The sequence below is a fragment of the Galdieria sulphuraria genome (genome assembly GCF_000341285.1).
Source record: "Galdieria sulphuraria unplaced genomic scaffold scaf_49, whole genome shotgun sequence".
In the NCBI taxonomy this organism is placed as follows: domain Eukaryota; phylum Rhodophyta; class Bangiophyceae; order Galdieriales; family Galdieriaceae; genus Galdieria; species Galdieria sulphuraria.
This window is the reverse complement of record NW_005178426.1, coordinates 84271-98617: the sequence shown is the minus strand read 5'-3', so window position 1 is coordinate 98617 and position 14347 is coordinate 84271. Positions and strand designations below refer to the sequence as shown.

Here is a 14347-nt window from a genome sequence, read left to right as displayed (position 1 = left end):
CGATTGGCTGATGAAGCGACATGTTCGTTATGAGCACAATAACTATCCACCTTGGAACGATCAAGACATTTTCAACCATAGACTTGTGACGCATACCTTTCGAAACGTTTTCAGAAAAGGCAAAATTCTCATTCAAAAGCTAGCCATATCCCACTAGAGTTCATAGTTTTTTAGATTGGTAGGGCATTGCCTAATATTGAAGCAATTATGAAGTATCTATACACTTCTCTCATACTGGCAGTTATATTTGTCATTGGTACCGTGGCAGCAGAGTTGTCTTCTTCAGATGCTACAGTCTCAGAAACTGTCGAAAAGAATGTAGAAAGAGGGTATGCTGAACCTTGTTGTACCCAATATTGTATGTAATGCTCTGTAATGGATAGGAAATAGATTGTCTAAACAATAATAGGCTATTGGAAAGAGATATGTGTGACACCGACACCAACTCCAACTTATTATTACTATTATTACTCAAGGAATATGGAGCAAGAACAGATTGAGAGAACAGTGGAGAAAGATGTCACTCTGACGGAAAAATCGGATACGGCCAGAGGATATTTCCCAACTTACTATTATTATGCTCCACCTACCTACTATTATGCTCCACCTACCTACTACTATGCTCCACCTACCTATTACTATTATGAATACTATACCCAAACACCGACACCAACACCAACTCCAGAGTGTAAGTCCTTTCTTTTCTTGGAAGTATTTATTAACTTTTTTTTGATGTAGGTACGTACACTCAAATATGTCAGACAATTTGTGAGTATATGCACCTCAGTTCAATGTTCTATGAAGTCTTACTCTTTTTGAAAGGTTCGAGTTGTCCAACTCCTTATTATTACTACTATGAGGGTTAAACAGTTGTCTCATTTTGTCATTTGACTTGTGAGAACGGACAAAGTTCCGTAGCCCACAATCTCAAATAAACGTTGGTTTTTGTCTGTGACTACTTCTGTATCAAGTGAAAGGGAAAGGTTGATATAGAATAGATAGTCCACGTTTTATTAAAACTATTTTTGGAAGCATAGCCTATATATATTCACTCTCAATGTATTCTCAATAACGAATCTATCCCTATTTTCAAACCGTTTATTGAGGACACAAGCTAGGAAGATGGATATATTTGCATATTTGATATGCTCACATTTAGAAAAGGACATGATTGGAAATAAAAACATTGTTGCAAAATTCAACAAAAGTGAATCTAGTTGCTAAGAAGGAGTGCTAAACTCTATCTGGAAGAACTTGACTCAGGATATAATGGCTAAAATGATACTACCTGAGTAAGCCGTTATGGGCTATTCTGTTTTTGAACAGTCAACTCTTAACAAGCATTTCGAGCAATACAAGTCTTAATTATTAGAACCCATGAATTTAGCCTTCATGGCAGTCTTTTTACAATCTCCAAGAAAAAATGTAGAGAGAACTCGAAGTCTCAAAGATTCTTCACGAAGAGAAAATTCTGTATCTACACTTTGCTCCTTAGTTTTCTTTGTAGATGTGCCAACTGGTATAGTGTGTAGAGAATGTCCCATCATTTCTAGAAGGCGGACAGCTGTCTAATTAACCCATTGCAAACTACGTTCTTGGGCTTTGGTACGCAATTCAGTTAGACACGACATTACTGCGAACACGCCATCTAACCGTATATATCACGTACTCATGGCCGTCAATGCTTTGCTCATTACTTAAATATGCCATATGGGAGAGGGAGTCTGTTACGCCTCAATGTTGCCTTTTGCTACATCATCTGTTGTATAACAGCGACACATTCAGAAACAGCTGGAATACTTTCATATAGTCTCACAACAGGAAGAACTTTAATGCAGGGTGACATAAAGGGTTTTAGGGATATTTTGACTAGTCTGGAGTCATTGTATGTTGCCTCTAAGGAGCTTGGGCAACCTTTAGCACACAGTCGTTATGTATTTAACGACACTTTTTGTACTTGCACGAAAGAGTCTTCTGATACGTGTTTAATAGTAAGCACAGAGTCAACTAATACGGGTCCAGGTGGTGGAGGTCCAGGTGGTGGAGGTCCAGGTGGTGGTGGTCCAGGAGGCGGAGGTCCAGGTGGTGGTGGCCCAGGTGGTGGTGGCCCAGGAGGCGGAGGTCCGGGCGGAGGCGGTCCAGGAGCAACTTCAAGTGATCTATACTGCATACAAACAAGCTGTGTCAAATATCGCTGTGACTTAACCGGTGCATATCTATGTAAGAGGAAGACAGTGGGTTCTCTTGAATATTCTGGTCCGCCTCCCCCAAACAACGATCCGTCTCCTTGCGAAAGGGTTTCAACGATAGCTACGTTTTACTACTCAACTAACTGAACATATAAAAGATTCAATAAATTATCGGCAAGTTTCCATTTCATCACGAAGAATAATGAAACCCTTTGGAAGCGAATGAGATGAATTACAAAAATGCTTAAAGTCATTGGTGTAATTTCTCCAGCAATTTCGAACTCAAGAGAGAAAGTTAACTCCCTTCAGTATCTGATATTTCAAAAAGCAAGTCAAGCAAGACTGGACATGATAAGTTTGACTTTCCAGATCCGGTAACATCTTGCAGAAAAATAGATTTAGCTCGTGATCGACTCAGACCACAAAGGGTCTTCGGTTGTTGCTATCACAGTCTACAAACATTGTTTAAAGTCGAAAACAGCCGAAGAAAGGATTTTGTGAGTTATTTATGTCCTTCCAAAAAGTTTGGGAAGGATTCTTCGACGTTGTGGATTTTTGCTCTATGCGACGAAACGTTCAACATATCATCAAAGGTGTTTCAGAATCTAAGCAGTAGGGAAAGAAAAATTTTAGCAAGCAGCTCTCTCGTCCTTAATACATGGTACGACCGGAAACGAAAAAGGTGTTGAGCGCGCAAATGAGTATCTTAGCTTCATTCTTCTTGATTGCCGTGGCCCCTGAGTTTGTTATTCCAAAATGCATTTCTTGATAGAATGTTATTTGCTATATCATGCGATATGTTGCTCTTTTTCAGATAAGGAAAAGTCCAGAACAATGTATCATATCAACACATTTATTTGTTTCATGACATAAACATTTTGCCGTGTCTGGAATTTACTGCAAGGAAGCTAGCAGTCGCGAGGAGTTCAACGGGCAATCCAAATGTCCAAGCTTCATTTACTGCAGGTCAACACTTAAATACAATCTCATACAGACTTGCTATTATTCTTTCCTTTTTTTAGAGGAGAAACTATGTGTTAGTGGAGGATTGATTGTTCGTAGGAATCTTTCCATTTTTTCTTTCTAAGGGAAAGAGCTTATTTCAGCCGCAGCCCTGTTAATTAACATATGTCGACTCACGAGGTTCTCGTTTCTGCGACAGCATAGCAGAACGTCATCAGCAGTAATGGTTGTTCTTTTGCCGTGACGGCAGAAAGCTTCCAAGTCAGCTGTTAGGATTTCAATATACCCAAGGAGCAGCTCAGATAAAACAAAAATCGCTTCTTTATCTGCTTTTAAATGATCTTTTTGGGCTCAAGTATAAAGTATCAAAGCAAATTTCGTATTTAAAACGCTAATCACGTACCTTGTTGTAAAAATAACTTAGCCACTGTGTATCGAAAAGCTTCTACAAGATGGTCAGCTTCTTGAGAAGGCGGGTTGGCCATATTTCAATTACGAATTCATTGAGTCGTAGTTTGGTTTAGTTGATGTCTAAGCAGCATTCGTTATTCTTGTTATTTATAGCTTTTATGATGCAAGAGAAACCTTTTGGAATAAAAATAAAAAGATTATTTTGCCGTAATGTGGACAAAAGCAACAGTCTCAGGCTTAGTTGCACTTGGAGGCATCTATCTATAACAGAGCAGTTATTTAGTTGTTCCCATAATCCATAAGGCTTGTATATACGGTGAAGAATATTATAGTGATTGATACAAACAAGATGAGAAATTTCGCTTTATTCATCGAAAGCTATATGTAAAGTATATGTGAGAACTCTTTCGTAATACAATCCTACGGCACTATTCTGGTGCCTGTGCTCGCTCCCTTCGTTTCCTTCTCTCTTGTAATGCAAGGTCTAAACTCATAGTTGGGTGCAGTAAGGCCATTTCTCCTATCAAAACTATTAAGGGTACACAACACAATTTGCAACATGATCATACTGGCTATAGTAATAGCACGAGCTACTCTATACTGCGCAACTTTCGATAAGCCCGTTTTGTACCTGGGAAGAATTTTCCCACTTTCTGACACAAAGTGTTTCAAAACTTCAACTGTAAAGGAGCATAAAACAAAGACAATAAAAGAATGGGAGCTACAAACCATTTCGGAAATCAATATCGACAGTTCCATCAGGACTAGTTAGTGGACAAACTTTTCTCTTCTGTCGATATCTACCGACCATATTGTACCCCTGTGCACAAAAATTCATATAGAGTGTTCTTACCAAGAATTGAATACTCACTCGAGGTACACCAGACTCGGCGTCATCTTTTGCCTGTTGAGTTTGTGACATAAACCTGTCCATTCGTTGATAAGCTTGTTCTTGTCCTGCGTCGGACTAGGAAAGATAATAAACAACAACAAACCAATAGATGAACTGCTCATTACCGGAGTCTCGCTTGGCTTCAACGAAGATCCTCTTTGTGGAACAAGATGCTCAATTTTCTCTGCAGGAAAATGCTTCCGAAAAGTTTCTACTACTGGAGGTGACAAGCTCGGAAAATTTCGCAAAGGAACCTATAGCGGTGTAACATTAACAAGTATGAAATATTAAATGCTTTTTACAAGTATTTATATCTACCTGGTCTAGTAAAGGATTATCCACTGTCTTTACATGATTTCCCTCTTCCAAGGCCGTTGCGTGACCTTCGATCATACGGTACACTTTGATAAGTTTTTCAACCTCTTCCCTAGGCAAATCCCTTACAGAAAGTAAGTATCATTATGCTCACCCAATAGTTCAAAATCATACTTGATATTTTCTATTGAAAATATAGGGTCGTTGGGTATGTCAAGGTTTCGCAAGTGGTCAGGAAGAGAAAAAGCTGACGCAGAACTTTTAGAAGTTTCTCCTCCATATTTACTCGAATGTGAAAACCATAAGAAGCGAAAGCCAAACAAATCTATTCGGTTCAGTTTTTTGCAATAACTAACAGGTCTCGCCAAAAACATGAAATTACGATGAAAAATCGCAAAAACAGATAAAATCAATTTCTTCAACTAGCCGAGTAGTACACTGGAGATGTTTAGATAAGACCACTTCATCTATAATCTCCTCAAAATTTCTTTTACACTTGCTCTAATTATGGAGTTTTTACCTGCAATCATTTTCTCGAATTTAAAAAATTGCGTTCAAATGTAAGAAGTGTCAAAATTCTTGGGATTGTCGACTTTCATAACTGTGGAATATATGAGTACTGAGAAAAAAATCCACCTCTTTTGCTCTTCTATAGTAACAGTCTTCAATGGGTTGAAGGAATTTCCTAAACAGGTACCTATGTGCAAAGCATCCATTTCAAGTGAATATATTCAAAGAAGAATTCCAGCTTCAGTCGAAGTTCTTTGATGCTTTCTTTGTGAATTGTCTGTTTCTCTGCTGTATAGAGTTCGCCATTCATGGAAAATTCAGGTTTAAGCTGCCTCCTCTCACATCGCAACTCAATAGTTCAAGATGAATGCTACAAGGAAGAAAATCGCCATTGAAATGGAGCATGATATGAGAGTATGCATCATAAATTGAGAATCTCCCTAACGGTTGGTTTGAAAAGAAGCTCACAAAAAATCCTTCATGAAAAAAAATATTCAAGAATCTAAAGTGGCTATGACAGGTATCTTAAGCTTCTTCACTTAAGGGACCTTTAAACTTCTCCCTTATAAAAAAAAGTGGCAATTGAATTTCTGATTATCCAAGATGGAGGAAGATGATTGATCCTCGTCGTCGTCCATCTTTTTTAGGACAAGGTAAGTTTATAATCTTGTTAACGTTCCACACCATATGATGTCCAACAAAGTAATACCGACCACGGAACGACATCGAATAAATATATATAACGTGTATACCAATGTGGGGCTCTAATGATAGGTCTGAAAACAAACTTTGTTTATTTGCAATTATCCCTTTTTAGATAAGTGCTAACCTCTTTTACAGGGAAAAGGTGGGTACTTTACAAACTTGTAGAAAAGTCTACGATGACTCCAGGCATTTGTCTGAAAAAAACCTGTGGAATTCAAGAGCTACCTTTAGATGACGAGTCTGAGACTGCAAAGAACTCCTTGTTGCTTTTGTTCATATCTAAAACGTTTACTGAAGTTGCTTTTTAGTGTTGAGAGAGAGGCTATATAACAACAGTTCGTTATTGCGTGTCTTTCAAGGAGTTTGGAAGAACTTGATATTTCAAAGGTTAGTACACTGTAGTTTGTGAAGAGAGTCATTTCTGTGACGAGAACTGTCTGCCTGCTTTCACAGTTTATCTGACAGTTTCCATGATTGTGTCAATTTGCGTCTGAGAATATATTATTATGTGTCTTTGTTTTTGTTGCTCAATCCATGTCTCACCTATGTTAGGTTTTTTATTCTCCTCGATATTCTCTCGCCGTTTACCTAGTATCTTAACCTTGCTTTAGCCCATAAATAGAACAAGTAAAATATTTGTCTACTACGACAGTAAATATACAGAAGGCAAAGTTGCCACCGAATGAATATGGTGTGAAAGCAGTACGTCTAGGGAAGTAAGTTTTTTCTCAGTGCATGCTCCTGACTGGTGAGGAATCAACAGTTCCGTTGCTTGTATTCATTTTCATTTATCTTGAAAGACAAGAAGCACTCAATTCTACCATATTTATACTGACTCGGAGAAAATGAGAGAGTCGAACTATTTCATTGAGCTTATATTTATAGTAGAACTACACATATGAAGCACAAAAGTCACGTGTTGAATGTGAACTGAAAAGTGGGTTGGCAGTGTCTAGTTGTTAATTAGCCTTACATCTTTATAAAACTGGTTAGCATGAAAAACTCACTTTCACTATGTGATACTCATTAATGAAAACGAATCCAGACTGTCGTCAAGTTTCCCTGTGGAAAAGCATTTTAGTATCCAATTGAAGAAAGGCTTTCAACAATTGCACAAGTGAAAAGAACTTTCGTCGGAGTGAAATATACACAACTGTTTTATTATTTACTTAAACCTACCAGTCTTTCACTAAGTTCCCACAAACTGGTAGCCAACTTGGCATCACGAGCTTTTGAAGAGGGAGTGCAGATAGCTGGTCGTATGAAAGGAGCTGGGAGTGTAGCAGAAGGCTTAAAGTATGCTCCTCTAATATTTTTCTCTTCTATATCAGGACTCGTTGCTACATAAAGACTGGTGAGGGCACCATTTTCAGTAGTCCTTGCAAATGCCATAATAGGGAACAGCAAGAACGGATTCTCGGAGCGGAAGAGTTCAGAACGTATCACGCCTGGATGTAAAGCGTTAACTAGAAAGGTTCTCTTAGTCTCGGAAAGCATTCAAGTGAGTCACATACCATATACCTGTGTCTTCTCTAGCCTCCTGGCAAGTTCCTTGGCAAACAAGAGATTGGCTAATTTGCTTTGGCCATAGGCGTGCAAACGTTCCACTATATTCTTCCAGGGAGCGTTTCTTTTCTTGTCATCAAAGAGAATACCTTCTCTAAAAGTATGTTGATGCGCGACACTTGAAACGACAACTATGCGTGAAGGATGACTTTCTCGTAGCCTGGACAGGAGTAGATTTGTCAAAAGCTATAAGAACAAGTTACACGTAAAGAACAATAACAAAACGATGCCCTACAAAGTGACCCAGGTGGTTTACACCAAAATGGATTTCGTGACCGTCTTTGGTAAGTTCAAACTTGGTAGCAAGAACCCCAGCATTGTTTATCAAAAGGTTTAGTGAGCTATATTTTTCCAAAAATCGTTTTGAAAAGTCTCTCACAGATTGCAAGGAGGCCAAATCCAAAGGCAAAAAGTCTACACTGGAAGATCTTCCAGTAATAGTCTCAATACTTCTCATAGCCTCTTTGGCTTTGTTTTCATTACGACAAGCCAACACAACATGCCAGCCTTTTCTTACAAGTTCTCTTGCAGTTACCAAGCCAATGCCCGTATTCGAACCTGTTACTATCGCAGTCTTTCCTTGTACTTGTGGAATATCTTTCAAGCTGTATGAACGAGGAAACATGATACAAATCTTATTATTCACAAAATTAGAAAAGGAATGGTTGTCAAGGGTTTTATAACATTCTCTCAATGTTCCATTTTCAATAGAGTCAACAGAGTTACTACAAGTTCAAGTTGAAACTAAATATGAAACTGAAAGAATTTATTTTCTATTTCTAGTGAAATGGGAGGATTCCTTGTGTTTATTTCACGTATGAGAAGCACGACATGAGTTGTATATGTTGTGTCCATTCCGTTTCTATCCAAAAGAGTTTTGGTTATTATATTATGCTTATTTGTTTCAAAGGATTGAACTGTTCGTTTCTCACAACATTCTTACTCTATGTCAAGTAGTGAAATAGAAGAGTTGTTTATGAAGATAAAGGGTTTCAACGTCGCAATTTATAATAATAATAACTATCATTCATTACAAACACATTCACAGACAGACATTCACACACACAGCACACACACACTCACACAAATACTTCGAAAGTTTATGACAAATGCTATCTATTCCAAGTCTGCACAATAATACACTTGACACGAACGGTTAGGTAAATAAAGTTGCAGTGAATGAGGACGACCCTAATCAAATATCAAAACCAAAACAAATAAAACAACAAAATATCTTATTACATGTTGTTTCAAAGGATGAGTAAAATGCTCGACATGTTGGTCAATACGATCAAACCCTCCCAAACTCAGTCTATCTGAATCCAACTGAAGCACATACTTTCCCTAATCAATATTCAGTTCTCATTCTTGTACATACAAGCTCATCGAGCTTACTGGCCATAACACTCCAATAGAATAGTCTGAAAAGGATTTCACAGGATGAAAATTAAATACAAATAGTAATCCATCTCCTTTTTCAAAAGCAATGACTTTGTCTTGATTATGATGAACAGTTATCCACTGATGCAAATTGGATCTACAGAATGCGTGCTGACTTTCCAAGGCATGCATTTCACAATCAAAGGCATTCAAATGTTGATAACGCAAAGTTCCATCTTCCACCAAATTCCTAAGAGTCTTAAAACTAAAGTGTTCATTTAAATTGCTATAAAATACCATTGTCTTCGAGCATATTGATATGAAAAATTATTTCCTGCACGAGGAAAGTCAATCCATTCTGGATGACCAAATTCATTTCCCATAAAATTGAGATATGCTTCACCTCCCAATGCATAACTAAACGAGACAAATATGAGAAGAGCAAGTAACATGAAATAATATTATACTCTACGTTATAAGACGAATCATTTTGTGTAATGCAATTCCACGAATGATGCAGTCCGTTGGTGAAACAAAAATCGACATGTTGCTATACATTTCTGCATCCATCAGACGAAAGGCTAAAGTCTTATCTCCAACAAGTGCTTGATCGTGGCTTTCTACATATCCAACAGTATATTCATTCCATCTTCTATTTGTAAGACCATAAACTATTCTTCCCATATCCCAGTCTTCATCTCGGAAGTTGGTCACTAGATCAACCCACATATCGGGTATACCCATTCCCAAACTTTACAGAAAATAACCAAACAATATATACAAAATATGGTAACGATCATAAAATGATCAACTTACCGATAGTCAAAACCTATACCGCCTTCTTCTACTGGTCGACACAAAGTAGGCATTCCAGACACATCCTAATACTGAATCAATAAAAGTTTACATTAATACATGTTTTCAACCTCAGCAATGGAAAGAAAGCTCTCAGGATAAAGATGATGCAAAATATCATTCATTAACATTAAATATACGCAAGCATCCATATCCACTTGAAATCCAAAATACTCCTTATAATCACCAGAAAATGAAACTCCTATTCCATGATGATTGTAAAGCATAGAAGTAACCCCATCAAACCTACAAATGTTTCTATTACGAATGTTCCAAGCAAGGGATCTTCATATCTATCCTACCGAAATCCATCAAAATGATATTCTTCCAAAAACCAACGTGCGTTGCTTAACAGAAACCGAAGAACTTCCCATTTGGAATAATCAAACAAACGACTACCCCATTCCGGATGATTTCCTCTTTCTCCATGCTATTGAACTTGTCAGAAACAAGAAAATCTAAAACGCATAACATACATGAAAGTACTGATAATCAGTTCCATCGAGAAGATTGAGACCATCATTAGAATTGGAAGAGGCATGTGAGTGGACTATGTCCATAAGCACATAAAGTCCCCAGTTGTGAGCTTCGTCCACTAAAAACTTCAAATCTTCTGGAGTTCCATAACTAGGTGCTATTAATACAAGAAAAGCGCATCTTATGGCATTTATCTCACCGACTACTAACAGCAAAGAAATTTGTGACATGATAACCAAATGATGCATAATAAGAATGTTCCATAACTGCCATCAATTGAATGGCAGTGTAACCCAAGCCTTTGATTTTAGGAATCAGTTTCTGGGCAAATTCAACAAAGGAGCCAACCTATTGTTCCAAATAACAATAATAAAGCTTAGATAATGATAAAGGACAAAGAATACTTGCTTTTGGCTCATTTGTGGCAATGCCAATATGGCATTCGTATATTCTCAAAGATTTCGGGACCGTTGCATGAGTGGAGTATCTCCAAGAATATCGCCATTCTTCCGGAGGTGACCAAAATACCGCATCATAAACAAAGCTCGTCGGATTCTGAATAAGAAAAGTTGCCCTATTATGCAACACAAATTGATATCTATTCAGGTGTCTGATTCTACAGAATACAAGGACAAGGAAAATACCNGGCTGGATTGCGGATCAGCCACTGACCATCAAAAGTAAGTACACGGAGTTTGATACGAGAAGCGTGGGCAATAGCAGGAGATCCATCCTTGTTGAAATTGAAAGTGAATATTTTTCCAATAATCAACAAAACTCACAGCGTTGTCAGGAATAAAACCATAAAAGTGACCAAAGGAGTCTCTCTGCAATGGATAGCCTGGTTCTTTCCAGTCATTAAAATCTCCAAATAAATACAAATCTTTTGCGCCAGGTAACCACTAAAAATGAATAGTTGGAAAGCAGAGTTATCATACAATTCCAATACTACAACGGATATGGAAACCTACTTCTCGGAATTCGAGACCCCCCTTACATCGATGCAAACCAAACTTGGAATATCCATATGAAAACTGATCAAGTCCACCTTCCTTCATCTCGATTTCACTCTTTAACTTTCTGTATCTCTTATTCCTGACCATACAATTCATCAACAAAGTGCGGCCTGTATTGAAATAAGTCCCATCCTCACCTTAACAGCAAATCTCCACAAAAGGGTTCTAAAGAAGGGTCATCTTTCACTACCTTCAACTCACAAGGTTTTTCTTTGTTCTTCATAAACAGTCGGCTTCTTCTACGCGGTTCTGCAGTTAGAATTCACCCGCTTTCCCGATTGGAAGCGAATCTTTTGTAAATTATATCCGACGACAGTATTTATTGGATGCTTCGTAAAATATTTCATATCTTGAAAAAATTTTATATTACTATGTGATATGACAGATAGGAGCAGTAAATTTGCTTCATTCTCATATCTGTTTCTCTTAGACCAAAGCATTTCCAGTGACATATTGTTGAGAAAGGAAGAGAATATCAAATCAGGTCAATACCTTAACACAGCTGACTTTATTAGTAACCCAATAAACCCAAACATTATAAAAGATTTGCAAAGACGACTTTCTTTTATGACTGATATAGAAGAATCCATAATTGAAGACTTCAAACATCTACTGAATCCTCGGTCTTAAGTTGGGCTTCATGGAGGAACTCATAATAAGCATTCTTTAAGTCCGTGTATGCTCTTTCTGACTCTTCCAAATCATTTTTGGAAGCAGCTCTACTTAATCTAGTTGCAGCTGTGAAAAATTGTTGCTCTTCATTCTCCAGCCTTTGCAAGATATCTTTGTTGTCTCGGAAGACACCGGAACCGAATAGCTGAAACGCATTTCTCTCCAACCAGAATTTTCCTGTTCTTGGTTTGTTCTGTGCGTTTAAATAACGCTCCGATACGAGTTCTTCTACTTTGTTCCTGTCGAACGAGTAAACAGAAACTACGAAACTTGCAAATAAAAGACATACCACTCATGATTATGAATATATGAATCAAGGGAGTTGATATCTTGTTCTAAACTGAGAATGCGAGGGCCATATCTACGACGAGAAGTTATCTTCGTAGCAAATGAAATAGCACCATCCGCCAGTGCTGGATTCTTCAAAACTGAAAACCTCCAGAATACTCCTGTAAGCAGTGCCAAACGTATGATACTTCTCCTTGACATTGATACAGAAGCAACCAACTGTAGAACATTCGCACGTCTTGACTTGTTTGTTCGAGGTTTCAACAAACGAGATGACAAGCTTTGTGATGCCAGTAGCGAGTTTTGGAGAGGAAAAGCTAAAGAAGGGTAAATAATGGGATACTGGCCTTAAGATCTTATATACCTGAAAATTGGAAAGCTTCGCTCATTGAAAAACAACCAAAGACTAGTAAAGGAAAAAACGAAGCAAAGGAGACCAATGCACAATCTCTCAAGCTCTGCTCCAACAACAATCTCGGAGCTTCAAAAATTATTCATAAGCTCCTATAATCTCTTGTTGGATATCGAAGGTAAAGAATAGTAAGAGAACAAGAAAGTAATATTTACGGAGAATCTTAAGTAGCAACATATAAGAAGATTCAAATAGTAACACGATATTTATTATTTCTGATATCCACCAGTTATTCTTTCAAAGATAGCTATGAGTTTTTTGAAAACTATGAAGAAATATCCTTACTACTTAGGCTTACACGCTTTATTCTTCTCTAAGATATTATTCAGTCACAATTCTTGTTTCATGTTTTGATTCTTGAAGAAAATCGTTACTTATCACAAATTTCTTGGAGTCAGAACAGATAGATATTGTGAAGCCAAAAATGTCTATAGTAGTTTTACATAGGAGGAAACAATTTGGAATGTTACAAGTCCATAGTTTTGGAAAAGTAGCCAGGTGACTATGAGTCAAGAATAGTATCCTGAAAGAATGGCGGACCTGTACGAAGCATCTCAATGTCTGTTACGGTATCACGTTCGCAAGCTAAAGAAATCATAGCAGCCCTAAGCTGATATAAATATAATATTGCTTTTCTTGCATCTAGGGTTTTTGAGCAGAAAGAAGACAACTGAGGCTGGTAGTAGTGAATACACAAACTTTTATAAAAATAAGTATGATTCGGTTGTAAAAGAGGGTTCCACACTTGACTGGTGTGGTTTGAATAGGGGGTATTATGTCCGCTCAACTTGAGTTTTTCAAACAGCGCTTTATTGAAGTTCCGTTAATAGAACCCTGAAACTGTCAAATAGAAAACCTCAGCTTAATAATAACTATGATGACAGATAAGCCACGCAAGGTTTATCTGAAAACAATAGCTAGGCGCAAGTTTACAAGTCTGCAGGAGGTTGTGTTTTGGTCCACTCCTAAACTTGCAGCTAAAATAAAACTTCAATAGTAGTACAACAAACCAACGCCTATTCAGTATATGAACAATAAGGCCAGAGAAGGGTTCAGGGTATACTAATAGGTTATAATCCTTCACTCTCTCGTTTCCAAGGGACAAAAAGAGCTCCAAAAACTAACCAAGTCAAAAAGAAGACGACTTGGTTTAAGCTTGAAGAGTTCCAAGGTTACGTAGCTTTGGGAATCGCTGGTTTAATAAAGTCACAAGCTATCACCTTGAGGGGTCCAACGTAAGTAAATTCTGACTTCTTGTCAAACTTAACTTCCGCATCCTTAACGAAAAGTTGCCAAACATTGTCACAGAAACGATAGTGATGGAGGCTTCCCTATGCGTTAGGAGCGATGTTAAGAGGCTGCTTATAGCGTCACTTAACGTAGACTTACTTTCAAGGTTAGCTGTTTGTCAACGCTATCTGAAGAAAGACATTCTGCCATAGCACGGTCAAACTTGGTTCTAATCATATCTACTTCCGCTTCTGTGAAAATATTCTTTTCCTTGAGTTCTTCAAGAGCTTCTTCCAAACATATGCCTACCGTGCTAAGACGGTAATGTTGATAATACGTCATCAGAACTCCAAAAAATTGAACAATGTAATTTTCATGAATGGTCGTAAAATAAGCTTTCACAACTCGTTTTCATTATAAACTGTGTTTCTTTGTCGATGTGTGTAAAAAAATAAAGCAACGAAAC

General features: G+C 37.6%; 9 protein-coding genes across 12 annotated transcripts; 3 read left to right on the top strand and 6 right to left on the bottom strand.

Moving 5' to 3' along the window:
- Positions 1-77: 77 nt before the first annotated feature.
- On the top strand, positions 78-1562 carry Gasu_51030 (uncharacterized protein). The gene is made up of 4 exons (XM_005703840.1): positions 78-358; positions 410-688; positions 739-768; positions 823-1562. The coding sequence occupies exons 1-4, from the start codon at positions 208-210 to the stop codon at positions 864-866; spliced, it is 504 nt and encodes a 167-aa protein (XP_005703897.1). The 5' UTR covers positions 78-207; the 3' UTR covers positions 867-1562.
- A 125-nt stretch (positions 1563-1687) lies between these two features.
- On the top strand, positions 1688-2372 carry Gasu_51020 (uncharacterized protein). The gene has a single exon (XM_005703839.1). It carries the CDS (start codon positions 1704-1706, stop codon positions 2334-2336), a length of 633 nt encoding a protein of 210 aa, XP_005703896.1. The 5' UTR covers positions 1688-1703; the 3' UTR covers positions 2337-2372.
- Positions 2373-2576: 204 nt separating this feature from the next.
- On the bottom strand, positions 2577-3677 carry Gasu_51010 (hypothetical protein). Of its 2 annotated transcripts, XM_005703838.1 has the most exons (3): positions 3556-3677; positions 3330-3502; positions 2577-3272 (listed from the first exon to the last, which is right to left on the bottom strand). In XM_005703838.1, exons 1-3 carry the CDS (start codon positions 3635-3637, stop codon positions 3192-3194), a joined length of 336 nt encoding a protein of 111 aa, XP_005703895.1. In that variant the 5' UTR covers positions 3638-3677; the 3' UTR covers positions 2577-3191. The 2 variants fall into 2 exon arrangements, with proteins under 2 accessions (XP_005703895.1, XP_005703894.1); XM_005703837.1 differs by having other exon boundaries at positions 2577-3502.
- A 219-nt stretch (positions 3678-3896) lies between these two features.
- On the bottom strand, positions 3897-5187 carry Gasu_51000 (30S ribosomal protein S18 family). Its single transcript, XM_005703836.1, has 7 exons — positions 4945-5187; positions 4774-4894; positions 4581-4709; positions 4435-4530; positions 4293-4383; positions 4133-4243; positions 3897-4083 (listed from the first exon to the last, which is right to left on the bottom strand). The coding sequence occupies exons 1-7, from the start codon at positions 5142-5144 to the stop codon at positions 3992-3994; spliced, it is 840 nt and encodes a 279-aa protein (XP_005703893.1). The 5' UTR covers positions 5145-5187; the 3' UTR covers positions 3897-3991.
- Positions 5188-5857: 670 nt separating this feature from the next.
- Gasu_50990 (hypothetical protein) lies at positions 5858-7034 on the top strand. Of its 2 annotated transcripts, XM_005703835.1 has the most exons (4): positions 5858-5933; positions 6121-6247; positions 6283-6372; positions 6538-7034. In XM_005703835.1, the coding sequence occupies exons 1-4, from the start codon at positions 5894-5896 to the stop codon at positions 6575-6577; spliced, it is 297 nt and encodes a 98-aa protein (XP_005703892.1). In that variant the 5' UTR covers positions 5858-5893; the 3' UTR covers positions 6578-7034. The 2 variants fall into 2 exon arrangements, with proteins under 2 accessions (XP_005703892.1, XP_005703891.1); XM_005703834.1 differs by having other exon boundaries at positions 6121-6984.
- Positions 7035-7086: 52 nt separating this feature from the next.
- On the bottom strand, positions 7087-8357 carry Gasu_50980 (protochlorophyllide reductase). Its single transcript, XM_005703833.1, has 3 exons — positions 7787-8357; positions 7500-7737; positions 7087-7451 (listed from the first exon to the last, which is right to left on the bottom strand). The coding sequence occupies exons 1-3, from the start codon at positions 8174-8176 to the stop codon at positions 7147-7149; spliced, it is 933 nt and encodes a 310-aa protein (XP_005703890.1). The 5' UTR covers positions 8177-8357; the 3' UTR covers positions 7087-7146.
- A 183-nt stretch (positions 8358-8540) lies between these two features.
- Gasu_50970 (1,4-alpha-glucan branching enzyme) lies at positions 8541-11597 on the bottom strand. 2 transcript variants are annotated; one of them, XM_005703831.1, is made up of 15 exons: positions 11417-11597; positions 11202-11358; positions 11046-11165; positions 10908-10996; positions 10672-10861; positions 10463-10611; positions 10263-10413; positions 10089-10216; positions 9858-10032; positions 9748-9812; positions 9404-9682; positions 9229-9348; positions 8947-9181; positions 8794-8895; positions 8541-8742 (listed from the first exon to the last, which is right to left on the bottom strand). In XM_005703831.1, exons 1-15 carry the CDS (start codon positions 11500-11502, stop codon positions 8668-8670), a joined length of 2121 nt encoding a protein of 706 aa, XP_005703888.1. In that variant the 5' UTR covers positions 11503-11597; the 3' UTR covers positions 8541-8667. The 2 variants fall into 2 exon arrangements, with proteins under 2 accessions (XP_005703888.1, XP_005703889.1); XM_005703832.1 differs by having other exon boundaries at positions 11235-11358.
- A 149-nt stretch (positions 11598-11746) lies between these two features.
- Gasu_50960 (uncharacterized protein) lies at positions 11747-12757 on the bottom strand. Its single transcript, XM_005703830.1, has 3 exons — positions 12604-12757; positions 12241-12556; positions 11747-12190 (listed from the first exon to the last, which is right to left on the bottom strand). The coding sequence occupies exons 1-3, from the start codon at positions 12626-12628 to the stop codon at positions 11881-11883; spliced, it is 651 nt and encodes a 216-aa protein (XP_005703887.1). The 5' UTR covers positions 12629-12757; the 3' UTR covers positions 11747-11880.
- A 369-nt stretch (positions 12758-13126) lies between these two features.
- On the bottom strand, positions 13127-14337 carry Gasu_50950 (transcription initiation factor TFIIA small subunit). The gene is made up of 2 exons (XM_005703829.1): positions 14041-14337; positions 13127-13982 (listed from the first exon to the last, which is right to left on the bottom strand). Exons 1-2 carry the CDS (start codon positions 14221-14223, stop codon positions 13824-13826), a joined length of 342 nt encoding a protein of 113 aa, XP_005703886.1. The 5' UTR covers positions 14224-14337; the 3' UTR covers positions 13127-13823.
- Positions 14338-14347: the final 10 nt, after the last annotated feature.